The sequence below is a fragment of the Neofelis nebulosa genome, chromosome 1, assembly GCF_028018385.1.
Source record: "Neofelis nebulosa isolate mNeoNeb1 chromosome 1, mNeoNeb1.pri, whole genome shotgun sequence".
Classification (NCBI taxonomy): Eukaryota; Metazoa; Chordata; class Mammalia; order Carnivora; family Felidae; genus Neofelis; species Neofelis nebulosa.
Window position 1 is genome coordinate 229,585,586 of NC_080782.1, and position 25,850 is coordinate 229,611,435.

Sequence of the window (25,850 nt, forward strand, 5' to 3'; positions counted from 1 at the left end):
AGTCAGTTGAGCATCTGACTTCAGCTCAGGCCATGATCTCATGGCTCATGGTTTGAGCCCTGCACTGGGGCTTGCTGCTGATACCCTCTTTGGATTCTCTGTCACCTCCAACCTCTCTGCCCCTGCCCCTCTCATTCTTTCTCAAAAAAATAAACAACAAAAAAATATTTTGGGGTTCCTGTGTAGCTCAGTTGGTTGAGCGACCCACTTCGGCTCAGGTCATGATCTCGCAGTTTGTGAGTTTGAGCCCCGCGTCGGGCTCTGTGCTGACGGCTCAGAGCCTGGAGCCTGCTTTGGATTCTGTGTCTCTCCCTCTCTCTGCTCCTCCCCTGGTCATGCTCTGTGTGCGTCTCTCTCTCAATAGTAAGTAAACGTTAAAAAAATTAAAAAAAAACAAAAGAAGGTATGAGCACTGGGTACGTAAGTGGGTTGTACGGAAGTGACGAATCACTGAATTCTACTTCTGGAAGCAACATCGCACTATATATCAACTAGCTAAAACATAAATAAAAAAATCAAATCAAATAAAAAAAGAAACAAATCACCACAAAATAAAATATAAATGTAAATTAAATTTATTGAATGTAAAAAGATAAAATCAATGTAGATTGGCTTGAGGCATAGTCAATGCCATTAAAATAGATCACAAGTTTTAGGAATAAAAAAGGGTTTTAAGGAGGAATCAGAGGTCCAATTAAAGTGATATTAATAATAACTGAAGTCTGGTATTTCAAAAAGAACTTGAAAATCCTCGCCATGTTCACAGCATTAGGATTCTACTTGTGTATGTAAAATATTTACGAGCTTGCGATTGCAAGTGCTCTCGGCTTGCAAATGCTAATGGTACTATATATTTATATAAGATATGTTTTCACATCCCTTTTCTAGGTTGATTTTCATAAGTTTCTGAGGTGGGCAAGGCATTCATTATGGACCCAATTTCATGAGGAGGAAACAGGTACCAGAGCCTCTATTCTTTCCACAGCACTACACTGCCATTTCATTGCTAAATATGAAATTCTGATCTTGATGTCATTTTTTTTCTTCTATAACTGCCTACTTAATTCCTCAACCATCACAGATCCTCAGAAATGGAATACACCCTACAGGCCTACCAGTCCAACTCTCTCACATTATAAATGAGAACAATGAAGAAAAGTCAAATCAAGATCACATTGCTAGTCAGAGGCTATCCATTTCACAGAACCAGCAGAAGCTTTGTGCTACACATAGCTGGAAGCGGGGTGGAGCCCATTGATCTGTTTGGCTCACTAACTAAGTATCGCTTTTGTTATCTCAATACTCTCAACATATCTGAGCTTCTAACATATCGAACTTATACCTTGTTATCTTTCACTATAGTAACCAAGGGCTTGGGAATCCTGAGAAGAAGCTTCAAGAATTCTTGTCTTTTCATTTTGTTCAGTCATGAGCTGTCTATCATCATTCTTAAAATTCTCAGTTATGACTGACCGTATAGAAATCATACCTACAGATGCTTCTGTGCTCAAGGAAACTCCCTGCCTCTTTTCTTATCTGACCAGGGAATTTCAATGCATTCTTCCGGAAGCAGCTCAAATTTCATCTGTGAAGGCCTACAGGATACTATCTGGTAATAGGCAGGTTTATGACTTTTTTTACCCAGTAGACTAGCCCTTCAAGGCAATCGCTTTTATTCATCTCTATGTTCTGAGAACCTAATACACTACTTGGTTCTTTTTAGGTACATAATAAATTCTGAGTGAGGGAAGACTGACTGATCTGATTATATAACATTTAAATTTCCACATGGAAACTTTAGGGAAAAATTTTAGGCAAAATCAAAAGACAAACAACAAAGTAAAAAATATTTATAGCACATATGATAAAAGGCTAGTTTCCTTAAAAAGTGAGCCCTTACAAATCAATAAGAAACCGATGAATAATCTCATTGAGTAAATGAGCAAATGAGATGAACAGGCAATTTATAGATGCAAATTTCCAATATATATAGGAAAAACAGCACCAGCTGATATAGTATACTGGATATATACTCTCTTTCTGTTCACCATGCATTACTCTTTCTTCCTTTATGAACCACTCCTTCCCTACACTCGGTATACCTGGTTCAGGTGGGCTGACTCCAATACCAGATGCCCTGGGTGAGCGTGTGATCCAGACCTGTCAATCAGCATCTTCTATCCATATGGCTACTAAGACTGGTACAGAAATGAGCCGATGATTCAACTTACTCCAATGAAATTTTGCTGAAACTATCTGGGAAAGAAGGTTTCTCTTTTTCTAGTGGGGTTACAAAGGCATCACTGCAGTAATGATGACAGTGCGAGTTGGGGGAGGGTGCAGAGAGAGAAGGAGAGAGAGAATCTGATGCAGGTCTTGAACTCAAAAACCATGTGATGACCACCTGAGCCGAAACCAAAAGTTGGATGCCCAACCGGCTACACCACCCAGTCGCCCTGCTGATTTCTCAGTTATATGGGCCAATAAAAACTTTACATTTGAAGTTATAGCCAGTTTAAGTTGATTTTCTGTTCCTTACAGTTAAAAGTCAGAAGTACACTGGCAAGTTTTAAAATGTCAAATAAATTCTATTTTTATTCATTAGATTGTCAAAAATTAAGTTTCACAGTATCAATGTTGGCCAGTGTATAGCAAAACATGATATGTCATAATAATGTTGGTAGGAATATAAATTGGTATAAATTTCTCATGGGGCAAACTGGTAATATTTTTAAAAATATGCACTTGCTTTTGATCCAATCATTCCACTTGGAGGAATTTATAACATGGACAGAATCAGATACAAGGATATTTGTATTTCTCACAGCATTGCTTGAAATGGCAACAAAACAAAACAAAACAAAACTAGATGTAGTCTAACTATCCAATAAGGGACTATTTATTTATTTATTATTATTTTATTTACATATGTTACCTTTTTTTTAAATATGAAATTTATTGTCAAATTGGTTTCTATACAACACCCAGTGCTCATCCCAACAGGTGCCCTCCTCAATGCCCATCACCCACTTTCCCTTCCCTCCCCCCCCCCCCCCCGCCATCAACCCTCAGTTTAATCTCAGTTTTTAAGAATCTCTTATGGTTTGGATCCCTCCCTCTCTAACTTTTTTTTTCCTTCCCCTCCCCATGGTCTTCTGTTAAGTTTCTCAGGATCCACATAAGAGTGAAAACATATGGTATCTGTCTTTCTCTGTATGACTTATTTCACTTAGCATAACCCTCTCCAGTTCCATCCACATTGATACAAAAGGCCATATTTCATTCTTTCTCATTGCCAAGTAGTATTCCATTGTGTACATAAACCACAATTTCTTTATCCATTCACCAGTTGATGGACATTTAGGCTCTTTCCGCAATTTGGCTATTGTTGAGAGTGCTGCTATAAACATTGGGGTACAAGTGCCCCTATGCATCAGTACTCCTGTATCCCTTGGGTAAATTCCTGGCAGTGCTACTGCTGGGTCATAGGGTAGATCTATTTTTAACTTTTTGAGGAACCTCCACACTGTTTTCCAGAGTGGCTGCACCAGTTTGCATTCCCACCAACAGTGCAAGAGGATTCCCGTTTCTCCAGCATGTATAGTCTCCTGATTTGTTCATTTTAGCCACTCTGACTGGTGTGAGGTGATATCTCAGTGTGGTTTTGATTTGGACTATTTAAATAAATGGTGATGGGGTGCCTGGATGGTTCAGTTGGTTAAGTGGCTGACTTCAGCTCAGGTCATGGTCTGACCAATTCGTGAGTTTGAGCCCTCGTCTGGTTCTTTGCTACTAGCCTGGAGCCTGCTTAAGATTCTGTCTCCCTTGCTCTCTGCCCCTCCCCCACTCATACTCTGTCTCTCTCAAAAATAATTAAATGTTACATAAATGATGATATACCCATACTGCTGCATATTATGCATCTAACTGAAAAGGTTGATTTGAAAAAACTCTAAGATAAATTCGTTCAGTGAATACTGAGTGCCTACTATGTGTCAGAAATTACTCTAGGCCCTACAATAAGATAAATGAGGTTGCTGTTTTCATGAAGCTTGTATTCGTGTGTGTGTGTACGTGTGTGTGTTTTTAGAGCAGAAACAGATGGATTCTAAATAAACAATTAGGTAAATGAGAAAATACCAGAGATAAGTGCTCTACTGACAATTAAAACAGAGTTAATAGGATAGGAGCACCCGGGTGATAAGCAAGGCATCTCTCAAGGAGAACCTCTAAGCAGAGATGTAAATACCCAGAAGGAGCTGGTCAAATGCAATTCAAAAATGAGAATGCATGACAGAGGAAGAGCTGGTACAAAGGCCTAAGGTGTCCTGACTGACATGTTCAGGGAACAGAAAGACTGTGCCTCAAGTATAGCGGACGAGAGGAAGAGTTTAGGAGATGAGGTGACAAAATAGGTAGAGGCATATCATATGGCTTTGTAGATGAGGGAAATGAAACATGTTTTATGGTAAGTGAACGGGAGAGTCAATGAATGCTTTTAAGCAGGACAAAAACAAGACCTGAAGTAGGCTTTATAAAGATAGCTCCAATGGTTGTGTGCAGAATGGATTATAGGTAATAGTAAATTATTATTACGAGTACCAGGGTTGAAAAAGGCCATTTGCATCATAAGCAATTTCAGCATCACAGCATTATCAATAGTTTTCTTTCTTTTTTTTTTAAAGAGCTTATTTATTTATTTTGAGAGAGAGAGAGAGAGAGAGGCAGATCGAGAGAGAGAGAGAAAGAGAGAGAGAGAGAGAGGGACAGATAGAGAAAGAGAGAGAGAGAGAGAGAGAGAGAGAGAGGGACAGATAGAGAGAGAGAGAGAGAGAGAGAGAGAGAAAGAGAAAGAGAGAGAATCCCAAGCAGACTCCACGCTCGGCACAGAGCCTGACATGGGTCTCAAACTCTCAACCATAAGATCATGCCCTAAGCCAATATCAAGTGTCTGATGCTCAACTGACTGGGACACCCAGGCACCCCCAATGGCTTCCTAAAAATCTTATAGTACATATGCAATTTATTTTTGCTTAAGTATTCAGAGAAAAATTTTTTGAAGAATATACATAAAACGACAAGTGAGAATAATGGAGATTTTTAGTCTTCCCTAATCCCTTTGCACTGTTTGATTAACAATTTGGTTTACAGGGGCACCTGTGTGGCTCAGTCAGTTAAGTGTCTAACTTCAGCTCAGGTCATGATCTCGTGGTTTGTGAGTTTGAGCCCCACATTGGACTCCATGCTGACAAAGTGGAGTCTGCTTGGGATTCTCTCTCTCTCTCTCTCTCTCTCTCTCTCTCTCTCTCTCTGTGCCCCTCCCCCCACTCATGCTCGCTCGCTCTCAAAATAAATAAATAAACTATATTAAAAAAAAGAATTTGGTTTATCCCATGTATAGAATGTTAGGGGCTTTTTTTCAATTATATGACCCAGAAAACATTTAAACTTCTATCAATTTTAATCTAACCACAATAACTTTATATATCAGCTAGCAAACAATAAAGAGCATATATTTCCAAATATAAATTCCTGTTTTTAATTTTCACTGATATTTGAATCACCATATATCAAAACTTCACTAGTTAAAACGAAGTTAATGACAACATGAAGAAAATAAGACAAATCCAGAAGCTGAGATTTCTATAAAAACACTGGAACAGTCTCTTCGATGACACAATATCATGAAAAAAGTGAGGGGTGGTGCTGGTTAGGAGCTATTTTATTCTCAAAGACACTTGAGAGACATAAAAATCAAGTGCAACGTGAGGTCCTTGACTGAACCTTGGCTTGAAAAAAACAAATTTTAAAGGCATATGGGAGATAAGTGGGAAAATCTGATTTAAAGCACAGTGTTAGATAATGCTAGGGAGTTCTAACTGTCAGTCTTGTATGGGGTGATGATGGTGTTCTGGTTATGAAGAAAAATGCTTTTTTCATACTAAAGTATTTATGGGTAAGGTATGATATATCTTTAATTTACTTTAAAATACTTCAGCAGAACAAAAACAAAGCTAAAAATGTAAGTAACTATAATATATAAGTACTAAGTATATTAGTAATAACAGTGTATTAGTTATTTTTGGTACTTTTATTTATGTTTGAAAATTGCTATACCAACAAGTCAAAATAAAATAAAGCTTGCTTGCCACAACGAAGCAAAATCTTTCAAACTCACACTAAGACCTTTCCACTGTGGTTATGCTCTGGTGTGTTCTTATAGCTAAGAAAGTTTTTAATACAAACATTTTCGGGGCATCTGGTTGGCTTTGTGGTGGAGTGAGTGACTCTTGATCTCAGGGTTATGAGTTTGAGCCCCATGTTGAGTGTAGTAATTACTTCAAAATAAAATCTTTAAAAAAGAAAAGAAAAGTTGTACTTCTAATGTGTGAAAATGTTCTCTTAAACAGATAAAGTCTCCCCTTCACAATTTTCTGCACAACGTGGCCTCTCATCATCAGGTAAACTTCAGCTGTTCTCCACACAACTCCCACATCCATTCCTAATAAACAGAAGCCGAAGTACTGAAGCATTGGTAAGTATGTGTTAAGACGTATATTTTGCTGGCTATACTTGAGTGCAATTCTCTTTATATTTTTTTCATAGGATGAATAAACATGACTAATTACATTAGGAAGAGAGAGAGACTTTGAGCCAAAGTTGAATTTTGATTAGCAAAATTGATTAGCATATTCACAGGTCTGTCAGTTCCACACAGGACTGAAGTCTTTGGAGGTGGAGAATGGCTCCCTCAATGCATTTCTTTGCCTCCTCTGCTCCTATCACATGGCTGTCCATAGTGTAGGGCTTTTAGGAAAGGTGGGGGCATCTAAAAGATTTATTACACACTAGTATTTTTTTATTATTAAGAAACTTTTTTAACGTTTTATTTTTGAGAGAGAGAGAGAGAGAGAGAGAGAGAGAGAGAGAGAGAGAGAGTGTGTGTGCGCGCAGGGGAGGGGCAGAGAGAAAGGGAGACATAGAATCCAAAGCAGCCTCCAGACTCCGAGCTGTCAGCACAGAGCCTGACATGGGGCTCAAACTCATACCACGAGATCATGACCTGAGTCGAAGTCAGACAATCAACTGAACCACCCAGGTGCCCTATTTTTAGGTTTTTTTTGTTTGCTTGTTTTTTTTCAGTATATTCTATTTACCTATTGTAGGGAAATAATAGGTAACAAATGAAAGGAAATGCAACTTATAAAACCGATGCAATCCATAATAAAGTTGTGAGGATAAAATGAGAAAATCTATGTAAAGTGCTTAGCACAATGACTACACAAGAAGTGCATGTCAAATGTTGGCTGTTATTATCATTACCCCGGGATAATTCCTAAGAAAATTATTTTAAATATCTTAGTGAAAAGTAACCAATTTTGACATAAAAAAACAATGGAGGCATAATTAAATATCCTAAATCTTCATGTGTCAGTTCTAAAGGCTTTCTAAGTATTAAGTGCTAGGATAATGATGAGCCTACAAATTAGTTTCAGGACCATCTCTACTGAAAATTCTGTTTTAGCTGGAGAGAAACGTTAAAGGAGATGGAGTCTGGCCTAGTTTTGTCTTAATAATGCTGTGCTTCAGATGCGACCCCAAAGGGCATAAGCAGGCTCTTTTCCTCTCTACAGGTAGTATTTTAAGAACATACACTGCAAAAGTGCTCCTATGGTTCCCAGTTCCTTCTCTAACAGCTTAAAGTTTTCTTTTCTTTTCTTTCATTTTTTCTTCCTTCCTTCCTTCCTTCCTTCCTTCCTTCCTTCCTTCCTTCCTTCCTTCCTTTCTTTTTCTTTCTTTCACTATTCATCTATTTATTTGACAAGTAATTTTACATCCAACATGGGGCTCGACTTCATGACCTTGGATCAAGAGTTGCATGGGGGCACCCAGGTGGCTCAGTCAGTTAAGCAACCAACTTTCGCTCAGGTCATGATCTCATGGTTTGTGGGTTTGAGCCCCACATCGGGCTCTGTGCTGACAGCTCAGAGCCTGGAGCCTGTTTTGGATTCTGTCTCCCTCTCTCTGCCCCTCCCCCACTCTGCTCTGTCTCTGTCTCTGTCTCTCTGTCTCAAAAATAAACACTTTTTAAAATAAATGAACACCTTTTAAAAATTAAAAAAAGAGAGAAAAAAAATGTTGTAGACTGTACCAACTGAGCCAGCCAGGTGCCCCTGACAGCTTAAAGTTTTCAAAGCAGGACAGGCTCTGGCACTTTCTTCTCTTTCTCTCCCTCTCTCCCTCTCTCTCTCTCTGTCTTTCTCTCTGAAGGGGTAGGACAATTGGCTAAATGGGAAGGAACTAGAAAAGAGACTAGGGCACATTTAGCATAAGCCGGCAGAGCAAGGGACCGGTTTGGGACTTCTGTGTACATGCTCAAAGTTCCCTGTCACCCTATTACATATCTCCAACAAATAGTGGAGATAAAAGTGAACAAAAAAACACCTCACTATTTCTGGTTATCACAGTGCCTATGAACCAACTTTTTTCTTTGTCTGAACTTAGTTGGTTCTTTCTTTCAGTTAGAAGGAAAAGAACATAATATGCCAGTGGGTAAACTAAAAATGAATATAGATTCTTAAGGGTATGAACCAGTTCTTATTGTCTTTTTTTAAAAAAATGTTTTATTTAGTTTTGAGAGAGAGAGAGCACAGGCAGGAGTGGGGGAGGGACAGAGAGAAGGGAACAGAAGACCTGAAATGGGGCTCTGCGCTGACATCAGTGAGCCTGATGCTGGGCTCAAACTCACAAATCAAAACCATAAGATCATAACTTGAGCCAAAGTCAGACACTCAACCATCTTTTCGTCTTCTTATCTCCAGTACTCGGCACAACGTAGGTGTGGAATAAATGCTTGTATACTGGAAGAGCAAGTACGTGAATAGAAATATAAATTTAAATAAACCCAATTTTGAAATTGGTGACTTTTTTGCATTTCCCCCCTTTGCAAGTTATACCCTCAGGTTGGATTATTCCATGAGTTTAAAACAGTCTCCAAATACTGCCAATCAATACTCCGTCTCAAAATAGTACCTCTCCTTCAACAATGCAGTATGAGCAAGTCTAACAAAAACAGTTTTCGAGTTGGGGTATACTAACGTTAAGGTGACATTCAACATATATTTAGAAAAGTATTTCAAATTTGGCAGTAGGTTTTTGGCGGGTTTTGGTATAGAATTAAATTCACGCATTCACATTTTTATCTTCTGCCAAGTTTTATAGCATCATAGTCAGCTATTAATACACTCAGTAGTTTTGCCCATTCTTCAGGTTTTGTTGTTAAAACCTAAGCATTAGTGAGATTATATATTAAAATAAACAGAACAAATTTCATTTTAGATATTGTTAACTTAAGATGAAAAGGAAAAGATAAAATAACGATAGAAACTTGTGCCACATTGCTGAATGGAGCACCCCCCACACCTAACAAGGTAAACTCTCTTCTATATGGTATATAGACGTTTGGCTGTACTATCATGGATGGACGGCTGAAGAGTATTCACACTTCAGTGCGTTCATTTGCATTATCACATTTCAAAGCCTCGAGGCATTATCACTTCCTTTTTTTAAGTGGCATAATAATTTGGGAAAATGGTTATGCTTATCATCATCTGTCAGTCAAACAATTCCTGTGTTAACAAAATATATTTTTTCCACTCAGTGAATGGGTGTGTGTGTGTGTGTGTGTGTGTGTGTGTGTGTGATGTCTTAACGCTCATGTCAATATTAGCAGGACTTGGCTTTGTGATGAAACTATTTCATTTATCAGAGGGCATGACTGGGAAATAGGAAAATTCCATTTACACTTTAATGAGCAGAGGCTGTGCTTCATGTCAAAGCCATGTAACCACTGTAATTTAAGAGCAAGGTTCGTGTGAGTATATGTGAATAACTGAATCATTAGCATATATCATGTTTTAAGATAGATTTCACCACAACGTTGCATCTCCATAAGGAAAATCTGTATACATGGAGGGAAAAATTGTCGACACCCACTACTGGTTGAGTACTGAAAAGATAAGTCAATGACACATTGTTTCATTTGCTGTCCGTCATGCCAAACAATAAACATAACCTCTACCTTGTACAGGTAATACATAACACTACAACCTGTGAAGGCTAATCAAAATGAGGGGTCTAATAAATTTTACTGATAAAGAACTTTCACTGTTCCTGTGCTCTTTGTTCAATTAACTGGGTTAAAGAAAGAATATGAATATTATAAATGTCAGAAAATATTTCAGTCTAAATAAATGTGCATCTCAAGTTTCAATAAACATTTAACTTCAGTATCTGGATGTTTAAGGTTTTGATAATTTGACAATTTAAAGAGATGAAAAGCAATTACTTTCTGCATGAGAATATCACTTTGCATCTTTTTTTTTAAATGTTTATTTATTTTTGAGATAGAGACAGGGTGCAAGCAGGGGAGAGGCAGAGAGAGAGAGGGAGACACAGAATCCGAAGCAGGCTCTGGGCTCCGAGCTGTCAGCACAGAGCCCGACACGGGGCTCAAACCCACAAACTGCGAGATCATGACCTGAGCCAGTTGGACGCTTAACCGACTGAGCCACCCAGGGTGCCCCATGACTCTGTATCTTATTAAAAGGTATTGCTTTTTATTTTATTAGAACAAAATTAAATCAAACCATCTTTCTCTCTATTTTTTTCGATCGTACCAAAAGACAGTGAGCCCTCAGCTGACAGTTATAGAAATGTGTTTTGTAGCTACCAGTCACTGAATCCTACCCGTGTGCTAGATTTTACGCTACGTGCTTTTCCTACCTTAGTGCGTTTAATTCTTCCAACGACCCTATTATGTAAATAGTACTGTGTTCACTTTAAAGAAGAGGAAAAAGAAGTCCAGAGGGCTTAGGAATTTGTTGGAGGGGGGCTCTCTATGAAAATAAACCTATGCCTATGAGCGTAAAATGAGGGGCAAGGCATAGGAAGCCCCTGAAACATGAGGGGCCTTAAAGTTTAAGCTTCATTAGCTTTATGGCAAATTTATCTCTGATTCCACCTGATGTTCATCTACTAAAATTGTATGCATGTAATAAAAACCCATTGCCTATTGGCTTTTTTCCCCTCATAACAAGTGAATATTCCTCCAGGGTGAGGACTATACATTAAGGTCCTCTTAGCACCTTGCAAAAGCTCCTTTTATATAGTAGCGTGTGCAAACAAACCTGTAATTTATTTGCTACTCTCTAGATTATAGAAGAGAAGAAACTCAGATACAATGTACTCGACACTTTATAACAGAGAGCTGACCACAACTAAGTCCTCTTTCTTTAGGGAATGGAAATCCAAATTCCCTTTGGTCAACGTTCACCTCATCATTCCCTGACAGATGTCTTGTGTGATCCTGACTCTACCTTTGGCTCCAACCATGGGAGACGACTGGCTTATTTCATGTCCAGTGAACATATTCCCCTCCCTGTTAAGCAGCACCAGTGAGAAATAAGGAGACATTTTCTGGGATTTCTGGGAAAGAAAAGTTTCTTCTGTCTTCCATGAGCGCTACTCGGTGAGATGCTTTCTTTTCCTTTGGGTTGTATGATGTGAGGTCTAGAACAACTGACACAGCCATTTTAATACTTGAAGGGGAGTACTTGGAGCTATTGGAGGCCACTCAGTGGAGACGAACTTTGAGGCCCAAGTGGGGAAGGCAGAGCCGAAGAAGGAAAGAACCAAAGAACCTTTATTATATGTATCACTGTTGAAGATCTCGCTGAAAACCAAACGTGCCTCTGAATTTTCAGTGAGAACACTGATTTATTGTTCAAGCCAATATGAACTGGGTTTTCTTAAGCTTTCATTCAGAAGTTCTAACAACATAGAATTTCATGAAGCCAGTGTAATGTGGGATTATAAAGAAAGAAAAAAATTCAATTTTCTAGGGATTGTATATTTCACAGCTTATTTTTTTAACGTTTATTTATTTTTGAGAGAGAGACAGAGTGCGAGTGGGGAGGGGCAGAGAGAGAGGGAGACACAGAATCGAAAGCAGGCTCCAGGCTCCGAGCTGTCAGCAAAGAGCCCGACGCAGGGCTCAAACCCACAAACTGCAAGATTGGAGAAGTTGTGAGGGGTTTCTGGGTGGCTCAGTCAGTTAAGCGTCCGACTTCGGCTCAGGTCATGATCTCACGGGTACGAAGTCGGATGCTTAACTGACTGAGCCACCCAGGAACCCCTCACAGCTTCTTATGGTTTTTATACAATAAAGAACATGAAAATTATTTGGGGCTTCAAAGGTGCTTACTGACGGGGCGCCTGGGTGGCTCAGTTGGTTAAGCTGCTGACTTCAGCTCAGGTCATGATCTTGCACTCTCTGAGTTCAAGCCCCACATCGGGCTCTATGCTGACAGCTCAGAGCCTGGAGCCTGCTTCAGATTCTGTGTCTCCTCCTCTCTCTGCCCCTCTGTCTCTCATGCTGTCTCTCTCTCTCTCTCAAAAATAAATAAATATTAAAAAAAAATTTTTAAAAAAGGTGCTTACTGAAACCAATTGTAGAATTATTCACTGCTAGAAATTATTCCATGGGTCCCAATCTTTGTTTACGAACACTTCTTTTGCTTTTAGAGACCTTTTAGAAGGTTCCTGGTTAATAACATCATTCAGATATTCCAATTCTTCCTTGAGCTTTTGAAGATTAACAAATTCTGTGTTAAATATTTCATTTGTAGTATTGATTATACCAATAAGACTTTCATGTCCTTCTTAATGGTCATCTCATTACTATTATATTTCACTATAGTAGTTTGTCCTTCCAATTATAATATTATACTTCAAATGTCACTTTCCTATTAGGTATATAAAATATTTTCATACATTAAAATCTTGTTTATTAATGATTTTTATACAGGATAGTTTTGGGTTTCTAGTCCATTTGTACGAAGTTCCTATTAAGAAATTCAATGAAGCATGGGAACAATGCAAGAGTAATTTATTAACACATCAGGAGTCTTTAATTTGCTAACATTTTCCTATCATGTTTGTCTGACAGAATATAAAGAACAAATTAGTAAAGCATGGAACATAGCAGAAAAAAAAAGCTATCTATCTTTTAAGAGCTCATGGGTTCAAATGTTCGCAACACGAAGGACTCCATGCTTGCGAACGTATAGTTAGTATTCACGTCACCTTGTTTGTTTACCCCTTCTACTTATTTAACATTATATACAATCAGGTGAGCATGGGTGAGTTACAGAGGGAAATGCTCTGCCAAAAGGAACACTAAATGAATCAGCACTAAAAACCTGAAGAATGTTTACATATTCTAGTTACTTTAGAAACAGTGATCTCCTCATTCATCTCTTTTTTATAGGAGCAAATTAAAAATCTACAATGACTTGCAAATATTTTACCATATGCCATCTCTAATCCATATTAATCATAATGAAGGCTGTATTTTCTTTGGTTGCGATAGTGTTTCAAGAACATTTGAGTCCAATGTCTTCAAGTAGTTAAGCATGAACTCTCCAATTTGGTCCAGTCCCCACTCAACCTATTGTCAGAAATGCTGGCCTCAGATTTCTGGCAACTACCTGAGTTTTCATCTCAGCTCTGGACTGGACTCTTTCCAAAAAGCGCTGAGACTAAGTCTGTTTTATTAACTCCTGTACACTCTTTCATGCAGTACAGTGCTTGACATATAGCAGGGGTACGATAAACATTTGTTGACTGAAAAATGAATGAATAAATGGAGGAAGTAAAGGCAACTTAACTGAGAAGCTTCCTACTGCCATAATAGTCCAGTTAATTTCAAAGCAAAAGACCCTCTTGCCCTGTTTTTAAAATAATCTTAAAAAAAAATCTAAAGTAGCCAGAGTGGTAGTCAGCTTTTGAGGTTTTAATACTGCATATCATACTACTTGAGAATCTACTACAAATTTTATTGTATGTGTATTTTATAGTGACTAGCATATAACAGCCACTTGAGTGATGCTAAATAAAACATATGCAGACAAGATGGTGTAAAAGAAGCATTTTGACAGTTTTCATCCTCACACTGATGAGTTAGTTTGGTTTTGTTTCACACCCAAAGATTCCACCACAACCTTGGCAAGTCATGTCAAAAAATGCATATCTTCACACATTCTAATGCTAATATGAATGTAATAGCATCTCTATTTATCGTCAATATCTGAAAGATAATTCAAAGTATATGACCTCTATCAATGATTTACTACATTATCTTTAGACATACGGTGTTAGCTAATGTTGAAATGCCAAGAACTCTCCTAAGTTCTTTACACTTACTAACTCATCAAATCCTCACAACACATCTATTATTATTGCCCCTATTTTACAGGTGAAGAAACTGAGGCAAAACGAAAATTAACCTTGTCTAAGACCCTGAAGCCAGTAAGTTGGCAGAATTAGGATGTGAACCCAGGCAGTCTAGCTCCAGGGTTCCCTTTCCTAACTACCGCCTATTGCCTCTCATGTAGTTCTCTGTAAAATATCATACCTTATCATTCAATTTTGCAGAGAATGGTTTCATGATTCGGATACTTTATAACTATATTTGCTCCGGGAGGGCAGGCCCCATGAAGGACACTGTTTCTATCTACCTGGGCCTGAATAATTACTCGTCCATGGTAAATGATGCGAGATTTTTGTTCAGTTCCTTTGGACTGGAAAAATTACTATATTTGAGACCATATTAGAATTAAATTGCTAGCATTTTGTTTTCTCCCAGATGTGTGATTCTCAGTGAGATGTTGGCTAACTCGTCTCTTCAGGTCCCTTTCAAACCTGTAACATCATAACTAAAATTAGCAATGAGGTAGCAACAGAGATTCGATAAGGAGGTCACACAAAACATAAAAGAACTAGAGAGTGAACGACAGATAAGAATGTGCAGATATTTGTACACTGGCTTCAAAAACAGGCTAAGAAATATTGCACGTATGATAATAATAGCTAATAGTCACGAAGTGCTTCAATGTGCCAAGTACCAGTGTCACATTCTTTAAATGCATGTGTCATTTGATCTTAGCAACCGTGTGGCTTAGGATGGTACTATTCTCGCATTACGAATGTGGAAACCAAGGCTAAGAGAAAGTGACATCAGGTCACACAGCTAGTAAGCCGTGTAATACAGAACTTCAACCTCGTCGGTCTAGTTTCCAAAAGTAAGAAAGGAGGCAAGAGAAGGTGTGCTGAGTTAAAAACTATCTGTGGGATCACTTTCAAATTGGCCACAGTGCATGTTTCCCTGACTTGCAGGGCTTATGCATCTCTTGCTGAGCCCCTCAGCCCTCCCTGCACCCAAACCAAACGCACACACGTGTGCCCCTAACCTGCTGCAGGATGCTAAAGCGGACAACCAAGCATGGTAGAGGGGCGCCTGGGTAGCTCAGTCGGTTCAGCATCCAACACTTGATTTCGGTTCAGGTTGTGACCTCACGGTCCTGAGATCAGGCCCCACGTCAGCTCTGTGCTGGTCCTGGAGGCTGCTTAAGATTCTCTCTCTCCCTCTCTCTTTGCCCCTCCCCTGCTGGCATGCTCGTTCATGCTCTGCTCTCTTTCTCTCTCTCTCTCTCTCTCTCAAAAAAAAAAAAAAAGTATGATAGAAAAGAGAGCGAAATTCAGAGTGAATGAGCTGAGGCTTAAAATGGCTGAAGGGTATGTGTAAACTTTAGGGTCTGGCTCTGACAGCAGCTTAGGCTCCAGAGAAGCATTTTGGGGCTTAGTTCCTAATTTTTCACTGCACTTCAAATAATTTAGTAACCCACTGAAGTTTTCTCTGGATAAATGAGGTAGACTAACCGAAAACTTGCTTTTTTATTCTTATCCACCATTATGTATTTTTTCTTGCCATTTTTTGGGGCCAAATCTTCTCTCTTGTATCTTAACAGATCCTTGATAAATTACTGTGCCCTACTTTTTTTCACTATTATGTTTCCCTACATAGCGTGTGTGTGTGCAGATGGTCAAGATGATATGTCTTATCACCTAAGAAATACATCATAGAAATAATTTACCATAATATTTTGTTCTAATTTCAGGTTTTTTTTTTACCTTGACCTTTGAAACCAAGGATATGTGAGCAACCTCTCCTTACATCTGCTTTTTCTCAAGTATGCATTTCATTTTGTCTATGCTAGTACTAATTTATCCTCTTACAGCTTAGTTCCTATGCTAAGAATTGATGTGCTTTAGTCACAGACCACAAAAGAAGATGCAGGTTTACTTCTTACAAATATACCTGGTAGGAACGCTTTTAGAATAAAGTCTTATGAAGAAAATTAACAAAGTTACCTTTGATAGATCCCTGAAGTTTCCTGGGAGAGTCAAGTCCAATTCTTCTGATTCGTAGTTTGTTAATACCCATGGAAACACGGGATATTGGTTCAGGTCATTATATGTCCGTCCTAGCAAAGAAAAAGAGAAATGAAAATCTGTACGCACGAATTGCTTATGAAATCGTTTCTGTTCTTATATAAGGAAACTATTGGATTTCAGAAAACAGTAACTTGTTTATTGAACTGCGTCTTTGTTTAATAAAAAGCACTCTAGCAACAATGTGTTTCAAGTGAATTCACTCAATAATAATTAAGAAACGAGTAACTAGAATGACTTTTCATAATAGAAGCTTGTGGGAGAGACTGTTAGCTATTGATCGTCATTGATTTATCTTCTTGGGCTAGACCACATTTCTCAACCTTCCTCACAGGCAGCTGTGGGCATGGCACTCAGAGGTTCGAATCTATAGAACATGAGCAGAAGTGATTTGCCCCACTCCTAGTCTTGACCCACTACAACCCGCCGCCACGCGGGCGCCTCCCTTCTCCATTGCTTCGCTGCCGGCTGTGATGACGATATGACCGGCCTGAAGAGCAGAGCCCTCCCTGCTGGTGAAGATTCCTAAAAGTGATCATGGATGAGGTCCTCCTGCCGACCTGTACATTTGCAGGTTATGTGACGGTATTCTACTCCAATGACTATATACCTAGAAATTATATTGCCAGTGTACAGAATGCTACATTGAGCTTATACCAAGGGTTCTAAGGATCACTTGAGAAGGGCTCACGGGAGTACTCTGAAGCCAGAATGAAAAAGTTCAGAGGCAGATGTCCCACACATTATGGATTATGTTATTTCACTTTAGGGGACAACTGCTGGACCTTTGGTTGGGTTTGCCGTTTATTTTTTCCTAGAATGACTTACGAGTTTCACTGAAGCACAGAGGGAAGGTGGAAAGTTTAGTGAAAGCACAGCATTGGCTTGCCCTCATAAACTGGTACTGAAATAACATGTGAGCAGAGGGAATTAAGAGAATCGCTATTAAAGAAACAGGGGCCAAAGAAAACTTTTGTTGGACAAGTTTTTTTTTTTTGTTTGTTTGTTTTTGTTTTTTGTTTTTTAGGTAAAAATATGTCATAATCTGATCATGGGCAACTTTCTAAACTTCCATTCAAATTCATACAAAAGAGTGATTTCACCAGTACTTCGTGATGGTTTACATGGATTTAATATAATTTATATCCATTTGTATGGATTTCATCCAGAATGCTTTAGTGCACACACCACATATAGCACGACAGTAACATAGATACGCATACGTTATCGTTTGTCGTCAAGAATTGTCATTAAATGATACCTACTTCCTGCAGCAATTGGTAATTGTGATTGTGAAATAGAAAAAAAAAAGCGAACTATAATCCAAGGGAGAACTAAATGTGCTATTGCAAGCATCAGATCAAACTAATTCATTCATTTCATACACATTTTACTGGGTGACTATTTTACCTGTGAATCTAGATTTTACAACAAAAATGACATATTGTTTTAGGTGTGTGCATTGATGTCGGTACGTATTATAGACGTAGGTGACCTGTAGACAGCATTTCCCCGGAATGAGGTGAGGGGCAGCTTCGGGCTCCCCTACCTTCCCCCACCACAGCACTCACACAGATGTAAGTTGCCCTTAATGCACGTTTACTTGTCTGCTTCCCCATTACTCTGCACACTCACGAATGTAGAGTCTAGGGTTTTGTTTCGTTTTTAATCTCAAACACACTGTTTGCCAATAAATGTCTGTGGAAGGAATGAATACACATATGATAAAAATGGCATAAAATGAACCAAATTTTAAAAGGTGAACAAACAGCCAAGAGAAAAAGGAAAGTTGCAGGATGGTCTCTTGGCGGATGAGGACCATGCAAAGGCAATGCACTACATATGAGACAGAGTGACATGGTGAACCATGAGGAAAATGTCTGCAGCTAGACAGCTTGGCCAATGAATGCACCTGTTTTATGTGTGTAAGTCTACTGGGAAGAATAATACTGATGAGAATAAATAAGAATTTGGAACCTTTATTAAAGTCTTGTGCATGCACATTTTCTGCCAAACCAGTATCACTGCAAAGTACAAAGTATAAAAGTATAAAAATTTAAATGTATTATTGACAGCTCATGTATATGTTAACCTAGGACACCTGATTACTATCCATATTTTTTCCTACACGTGGAATATAGACAGAGAGTCTACATTGGTTAAGCAGAGCTATTTCTGGGATTCTAACTGGGCCCATGGCATATTTAAGGCTCTGTCGTTTTCTGGGTTACCATTCTACTTAAAAATCTGTCGGTTTCAATGAAAAATAGGTCTTCCACTAAATGAGTGTATTTTCATAGAATAATGTTGCTATTATTTATGTAACATACATTTATATTATTCATAAAAATGAATTAGTTGAAAATTAGATATAATTGTTTTTAAATTTTCTGATAAAGTTTTATACCATATACACTAAGGGGAAAAAAAATCTCTCAAGATAAAATAAATAAAAAGCCAATTTCTCTTGACTCAGTACTTAAATGTATCATATAAATGCAAACAGCATAAAAATAGAGACCATATTTGAAGATACCAGCTTTTTAATAGAAGTGACTTTCTAATATAGGAAATGATAGAATAGTATTTCTGGAAAAAGAACAAAGAAAGCAAGCATTATCTTTAAAATGCACACACAACATTGATGGATGCCAACACTCACAGTTTATGAAATTGCTCTCTGCAACATGTTTTGTAATTCACTTTTAGTGATCTTTGGAAGGTTATTTCAAAATAAATTCTTAGGAAAACTTAGCAATATTTAAATTACGAAGGCTGATAGCACCATTTAAATTCTAATAAATACAAAAAAATTTTATAAATAAATGTACTTATACAGTTATAGTCAAACCTTTTTAAATAAAAATTTTCACTTAAAAGCCTTGCAATATGGATATTTTTTATTTAAATGAAAAATGTACAATGTATTTAAAAATCACATGGATGAAAAAGAATAATTAAATGGTACTTTGGGATTCTGCATTCATAAATTAGCATGTTACTTAATTATTTTACTAAACACCTTAGTGAAACAAACAAACAAACAAAAAGACTTTACTAAATTAAAAAAAAAATGAAATGTTTCCAAAGTAATATCTATTAGGTTCTGGCACTTGGAGGAACCTACTTATCAACTGTTCTGTTTTTTTGTTTTTTATATTTTGGGTTTTTTTTTTTTTAAGGATAATTGAAATTTAGTAAATAACCTTATGCTGTAATTGGTAGGGTTCTTTTTTTTCCAGCAGTGGTAAGTGCTGATTTTTTTTTTTTTTTACTAACTATGCTCATAAGGTTTTATCTTAGAAGATGAATATTAAATATTGCAAGCCTATGACACTAATCTACTCAAACAATAAAAGTGAAGCACAGTAAATGAGATCTCAGAAACACTGGATATGTTTCTTCATTTAAAGAAAAAAACTTTTTAATTAAACCATCCAATTTAATGTTTTTATATGGCACTTTAGTTTTGAAGGTAAAGTGATCTAGAGACAGCTGACAAAGAAATTATAACTGCAATTCCTTGGTGAAAATGTTAATGACAGCAAAATATTGTTTAATTAGATGATTGCAGCATCTGGATTAACACTCTTTAAGAGCGATGTTCCTGTGCTTGTCTGCTTCTTCACACTTTACAGACATTTTGTCATCTCTAGGTCATTAGGAAAGAATTTTTAATGATTTTTCTAGAAGCAAGCAGTTCAAGTTACATCTAATTAGATGACAATAATAAGCCCAACACATGCAGTAGCTAAATATATACATAATTAACCAGGGAGGGCTTGTACATCACAGAGTAAAAAAGTGGAAAATGCTAAACAGGAGAAAAAGGTTGGGGTTGGGGAAGTTGTGCTGAATTCATTAGCTGATCATATGAAACACAACTCGAAAACCTTTAGAAAAATCCTCAGACCTAACAGAATCATTTAGACAAAGCTATGTTAGCAATCACTCTGAATTTTCTTAAATGCAAGAATGCCAGGTTTTAACATCTTGTTCATGGTAGTATCTAATAAGGTATAAAATGAGGCATAGGTTGTATCTTTCAGAACACAATGAACAGAAATCGGGTCAACTCCAGGAATTAAAGGTTGAAACCATATTTTATTTGAACTCTAAGCATTATTAAAATTCTTCTACATGTAAAAAAAATAAAAAAGAAAAGAAAAAATTCTTCTACGTAAATCTTCCAAAACGTAATGTTCCTTGAAAACAAAACAAAACAAAACAAAACAAAACAAAACAAAACAAAACCATGTGTTTCAGAAATAGTTACATAAATTATACCAGAGTCCTGAGCTGGACTTTCATGCAGTTTTAAAAATCATGTCTTCCCAAGAACATTTAATGAAATCAAAAAAAGAGAATCCGAAAATAGCAGGTTCCCAATGAGACAGGCACACATGGAAAAAGAAAAAAGAAAAAGGCCACCAAAATTGTTAATGTGATATATACGGCTAGGCTTATGAGTGAGTTCATTTATATTTCCTATTTTCTATAATGAATATTTATTAGATTTATAAGGAGAACAAAATAAAGGCCATGAAAACATCTGTGAGTTTTTAGGTGTCTTTTAAAAATAGTATGTTTTCAGAATTTTTGATAAACTTTTCATGTAAAGTATCTTTACAAAACTCACCTATATATAATAAAATGTGTGCTTATTTATATGCAATTATGTATATATACATGTATCACATGAGGGTCTAAAAAAATCTAATAATGCATTAATACTAAGACACTGTTGCTGTATGCTTTATACAGAATCTTATTTTTAAAAGCATCTTAAAAGGAGAAAAGCAAAATTGGCCAAGTATGACAGACCTCAAAATATGAAGAACAAGAAATGGGGCATAAATGTATTCTATATGTCATGCTAAAACAATATTTTGGAGAAAAAAGGTTGAGTCTGAGAGTGTAAGACAGGAACCAAAATGCTTTTTTACAGAAAATGTAAATTTACTAAGTCACATTAGCCTGTATTTTTAAAAATGTGAAGCCAATCTTCTTTCCAGATTCCCATCCTGTAACTTTTCTACTTTATTTTTCATTCTTTTAAGTTTATGTATTTATTTTGAGAGAGAGTGGCAGAGAGAGAGGGAGAGAGAGAATCCCAAGCAGGCTCTACACTGTCAGCATAAAACCTGATGCAGGGTTCGAACTCACAAACCTGTGAGATCACAACCTGAGCCGAGATCAAGAATCAGATCAAGTGTTACCCACTGAGCCACCCAGCCACTTTGTAAATATTCTCTTTAATCCAGGAAATTTAAAGAATCTCTCATCCAGCAATTCTCATAAATTCATATAACAGATCACACAATCGAGCAAAACACTTGCAAAGCCTAAGTATAAATCAGTTCAATTTAATGGGTATTTACTTAGCAAAACTTGCTTTTTTTCTGTAGCAATCTCATAATCTCATTAGAGAGATGAAATATACACATAAAATGCTATGGACAAATTAGCATAAATGCCAAAATATATGATATAGACAGTGCTATAGAAGATATGAGTGCTATGGAGGATGAATACAATTATCTTTAGGTATATCTTTTATTTATTTTTTTAAGTTTATTTACTTTGAGAGAGACAGAGTGGAGGAGAGCAGAGAAAGAGAATCCCAAGCACGCTCCACGTTGTCAGCATGGAGCCTGATGAGGGCCTCGAAGTCACGAACCGGGAGATCATGACCCGAGCAGAGGTCAAAAGTCAGATGCCTAACTGACTGAGTTACCCAGTAGCCCCCCTCTAAGGGCTATACCTTTTAAGGAATATAGAGGTGGTGCAATGGTTCTCAAAGTGTGGGCCCTAGACCAGTGGTATCAGCATCACCTGGAAACTTGTTAGGAATGCAAATTCTTGAGCCCCACCCTCAAGCTACTGAGTCAGAAGCTCTGGGGATGGGGTTCAACGATCCTTGTTTTAGTAAGCCCTCCAGGTGATTCTGAGAACCACTGGTATCCTGGAGGATGCTGGCTTGGTGGCCATGTTGCTGGTGTTGACCGTGTGGCTGGTGGTGCTCGGCCAAGTCCCTCTCCAGGAGTCGCCAGCATCAGAAGAAAGCCCTCTCACGCAAGATCCTGTCTCCTTCCCAGGAGTCTGCATCCAGCGATAGCAGTGTGGAGGAGGTAATGAAGGCCTGGCCACCTTGCTTCAAGGCAAGACAACTCTGAACTTCTAGCTCCTGTCTCCCTTGCCTTTTCTGCACTGCCTTGGGCTTCAATTTCTCTTTCTGCTGAGTTCCACTTTCTTCACTCCCCTACAGACGTGATTCCAGTGACTTCTTATATTATACTTTTCAATTTAAGTGTTACCTATGAAAAGCTTTCCCTGATCTCTTAGTTACAAGTAATGCCTTCTAGTTCTGTGACCCCAAATGGCTTTGTATGTTCTCCTGTTCTAATAATTATCACTTTTTCGTGGAATTGCTGGTGTGCGTATGTGTTTTGCCAACTACGCCATCATCTTTTCAAAGGCAGAAACCACACTCTAGTTTCCTCTGCAGTGTCAGAACCAGAGTGTGTGTTCAGCGACTATTTACTAAAAAACTGAACACATTGGCTTCATATCTAGAGACCTAGATAATACACTCCTATCAACAGCTCTCCCTAACTGTAGGCTATCTCATTTCCGATTCAGGCCACATACAGTCATCAGTTTCATTTTCCTAAAACTCTATATTGTGTCCCCTTCTACTCCAAAACCATACTGACCTCTTAAGAGTCTAAGATTAGGCTCTTTACAATCTGGCTCTTACCGATAGTTCCAATATTCTCTGCTCTGAGCCAAGATACGATACCCGTGTCCACTGAACACATCACATGTCCAACCGGCAGAAATATTTGTAAAGCTCTGCTCTTTTTTTCCTCCCCAGACAAACACATATTTAAAATTCCTCCACTCTGCTTAGCTCTCAGAGCATTCATTATTTACAGCACTTATTCAGCACTTAACATCAGCTGTCTTAAAATGCTCTCTTATTTATGTATAGTTCATTTACCCATCCAGTTGTAAGTGCTCTGAGCTCCTAGTCCCAATTTTATACTTCATTTTATCCCGCCGTCTACAACAGACGGGCTTCAATGTTTAGATATGATCATTATAAAGGAAAGGCCCAATGAATTCTTTTTTTAAAAAGCCAGTGGCCTATACATTCTTTATGTCATCAAATGAAACAGACCCCAGTGATTCAAAAGAGAGTAGAATGACACTGAGACATCCCTTAGGATCTGCATGCTCTGGCTCAGAAACCCAAAGACTGTCCCAACCAGGAAAAAAAACAGTGTCTGTATTGCTCAGGTATAGCTTACAGATGGGAACACAATGTTATCTTATCCAGACTGCAATCTTTCCAGAGCTTGACAGAGAAAGAAACTCCCAGACAGCAACAGGCATGGGGTAGGCGGTGGTTATAGGCGGTACTGGACCATATTGTGGGAAGTGTATCTGACATCAGTGAAATGTAGTGGGAAGGGATGGAGACTAGAAGAGTCCTTTAGAACAATGAACTAGACCACATTCCATCCAGAAAGACAGCAAGAAACCCACCTTAGAATGGCAGAACAGTTTAATATAAATGCCAGCTCGACTGGAAACTGAACTGTGTGAGTGAGGTATATCACCCTGTCTTCCAGTTTTATATACAACAGCTCCAAATAGTTAACACAGCCAAGGAAAAAAATCTTATGCCCATACATGACATATGGTAGACAATTAGCCTTGATAGATCTCTCAAGCATAGATAACAGAGAAGCCTAACACAGGGAATATGGAAAAACACTGCAGAAAAATGTAAAGAGACCAAACATCATCCTAAAAATCAGGTAAAGATCCATGTAGCTGAAAATGATGTACTGCATTAACAAGGAGAAAATTTTAGTAGAGTTTGAAATCCTTCATAATATGCAAAATATAGGGACTCCAAAAAATATGAGTTCTATAAGAACATAGATTCTGGGTAGTAAATCATATTGACAAAAATAAGCAGTGAACAAGAAGTAAATTGACTTTAAGTTCTTATATAGGAGTAATTAAAACTGCTGATTCATATTTGACTTCAAAAATAAGGAAAATATACTTTAGAGGGTTTTTAAAAATGTAAACATATCTCTAGGAGAATTAATAGCAGGATTCCTACAGTCACTAACAAATGGGAGAAATTTTATAAGGCCAAAGAAAAACAAAAGAATACAAAAATTTTTTTTAAATAGTATAAAATGAGACAATATATGACCAAACGTATCACTTGATACAACAGATGTAAACAGATTAAATATGGTTACTGAAAGAGCAAAGTCCAGGACAGGGTTACACCCTGAAATTCCATCTATGCTCTAGGACAAAGTTGGCACACCTCAGATTCTATCCTTCTTCTCTTTGGCACTGAAGCTTCTTTCTGCTACATCATGTGGTTACCTGCCTATGCCAGTGAAGGTTTTTATATTTCAGATATTTAAGTTCACTCTATCTGTACATGGACACAATATGTGCCAATTAAACAGTATAACCTGTTTCTTGTATCTTTAAGGGAGCAAATAGGTTTCTTTAAGATATAAACATCATGTTTACTGACATATATATGTGTATATACATATATATACATATATATTATATATACGAAAGACATCATGAATATATCATGAAGATACACGTAGAGGATGGAGATGTGTGTATACAATATACAATAAAATTTAATTTACGTAATAGACCTTTGGTTGTACCTCTAGCGTCCTATTCACAAAGGCATTACATTAAATATGTATTAAATGATTAAAATGTAAAAACATTTTCAACAACTTTTTTATCCCTTTTGTTCACAAATTGTGTTCTCTTGCCTATCTAATATATATCTGCATCACCCATATTTACTATGTGTACCCCTATAGCATCCATATTCACACATATGTGATTGATTTAAGAAGAGTAATATTACACAGTTATCCTTTTTAAGCAATTATTCAGAGAACATGTCTCTAAATTCATGGTTCTGAGCCTTCATTCATAATAGAACAAGAACCAAAGGGGAGCATATGTGTTTATATAGTTACTTCAATTCATGTTATTCCAAGAAGTTTTTGCAGAGCCTGATTTATAGAGGTAAACTTTTTGTAATTCAACATGAATAAGGGCTTTTGGAACTTAATTTAGGAAAAAAGAAAGAGGCACTTAAATCTCATAAATATGTTTACCCACAGACAGCCAATGATTTAACAGGAAAACAAAGCCACTACCTTCTTTTAATTTGCAGGCACAGTACTGCTGAGGTTGATGGCAGTTACTCATCATGTAGAAATGCAATCTGATTTTATATTTTTATTCGAAGATTTTAAGAAGAAAAGATCCTGTAACCCAATCATGCCATAATCCAGGTGACATCTGTACTAGGCAGAATCCTGTTGTTATTCTCCTGTCTAGCTGCTATTGCCGAGAATGACAAAGTAGGGAAATTACATTTTCCTATTATTATTTCCAGACACTTTCTGGCAATGGTTTGT

At 37.4% G+C, this 25,850-nt stretch overlaps 1 protein-coding gene across 10 annotated transcripts in view; it reads right to left on the reverse strand.

Moving 5' to 3' along the window:
* NBEA (neurobeachin) overlaps positions 1-25,850 on the reverse strand; it is a 681,254-nt gene that overhangs the window by 91,322 nt on the left and 564,082 nt on the right. For all 10 annotated transcript variants that reach the window (XM_058687599.1, XM_058687578.1, XM_058687548.1 and 7 more), the window contains one exon: positions 16,273-16,385. In XM_058687599.1, the coding sequence (XP_058543582.1) occupies positions 16,273-16,385 (113 nt within the window). The remainder of the gene's footprint in view (positions 1-16,272; positions 16,386-25,850) is intronic.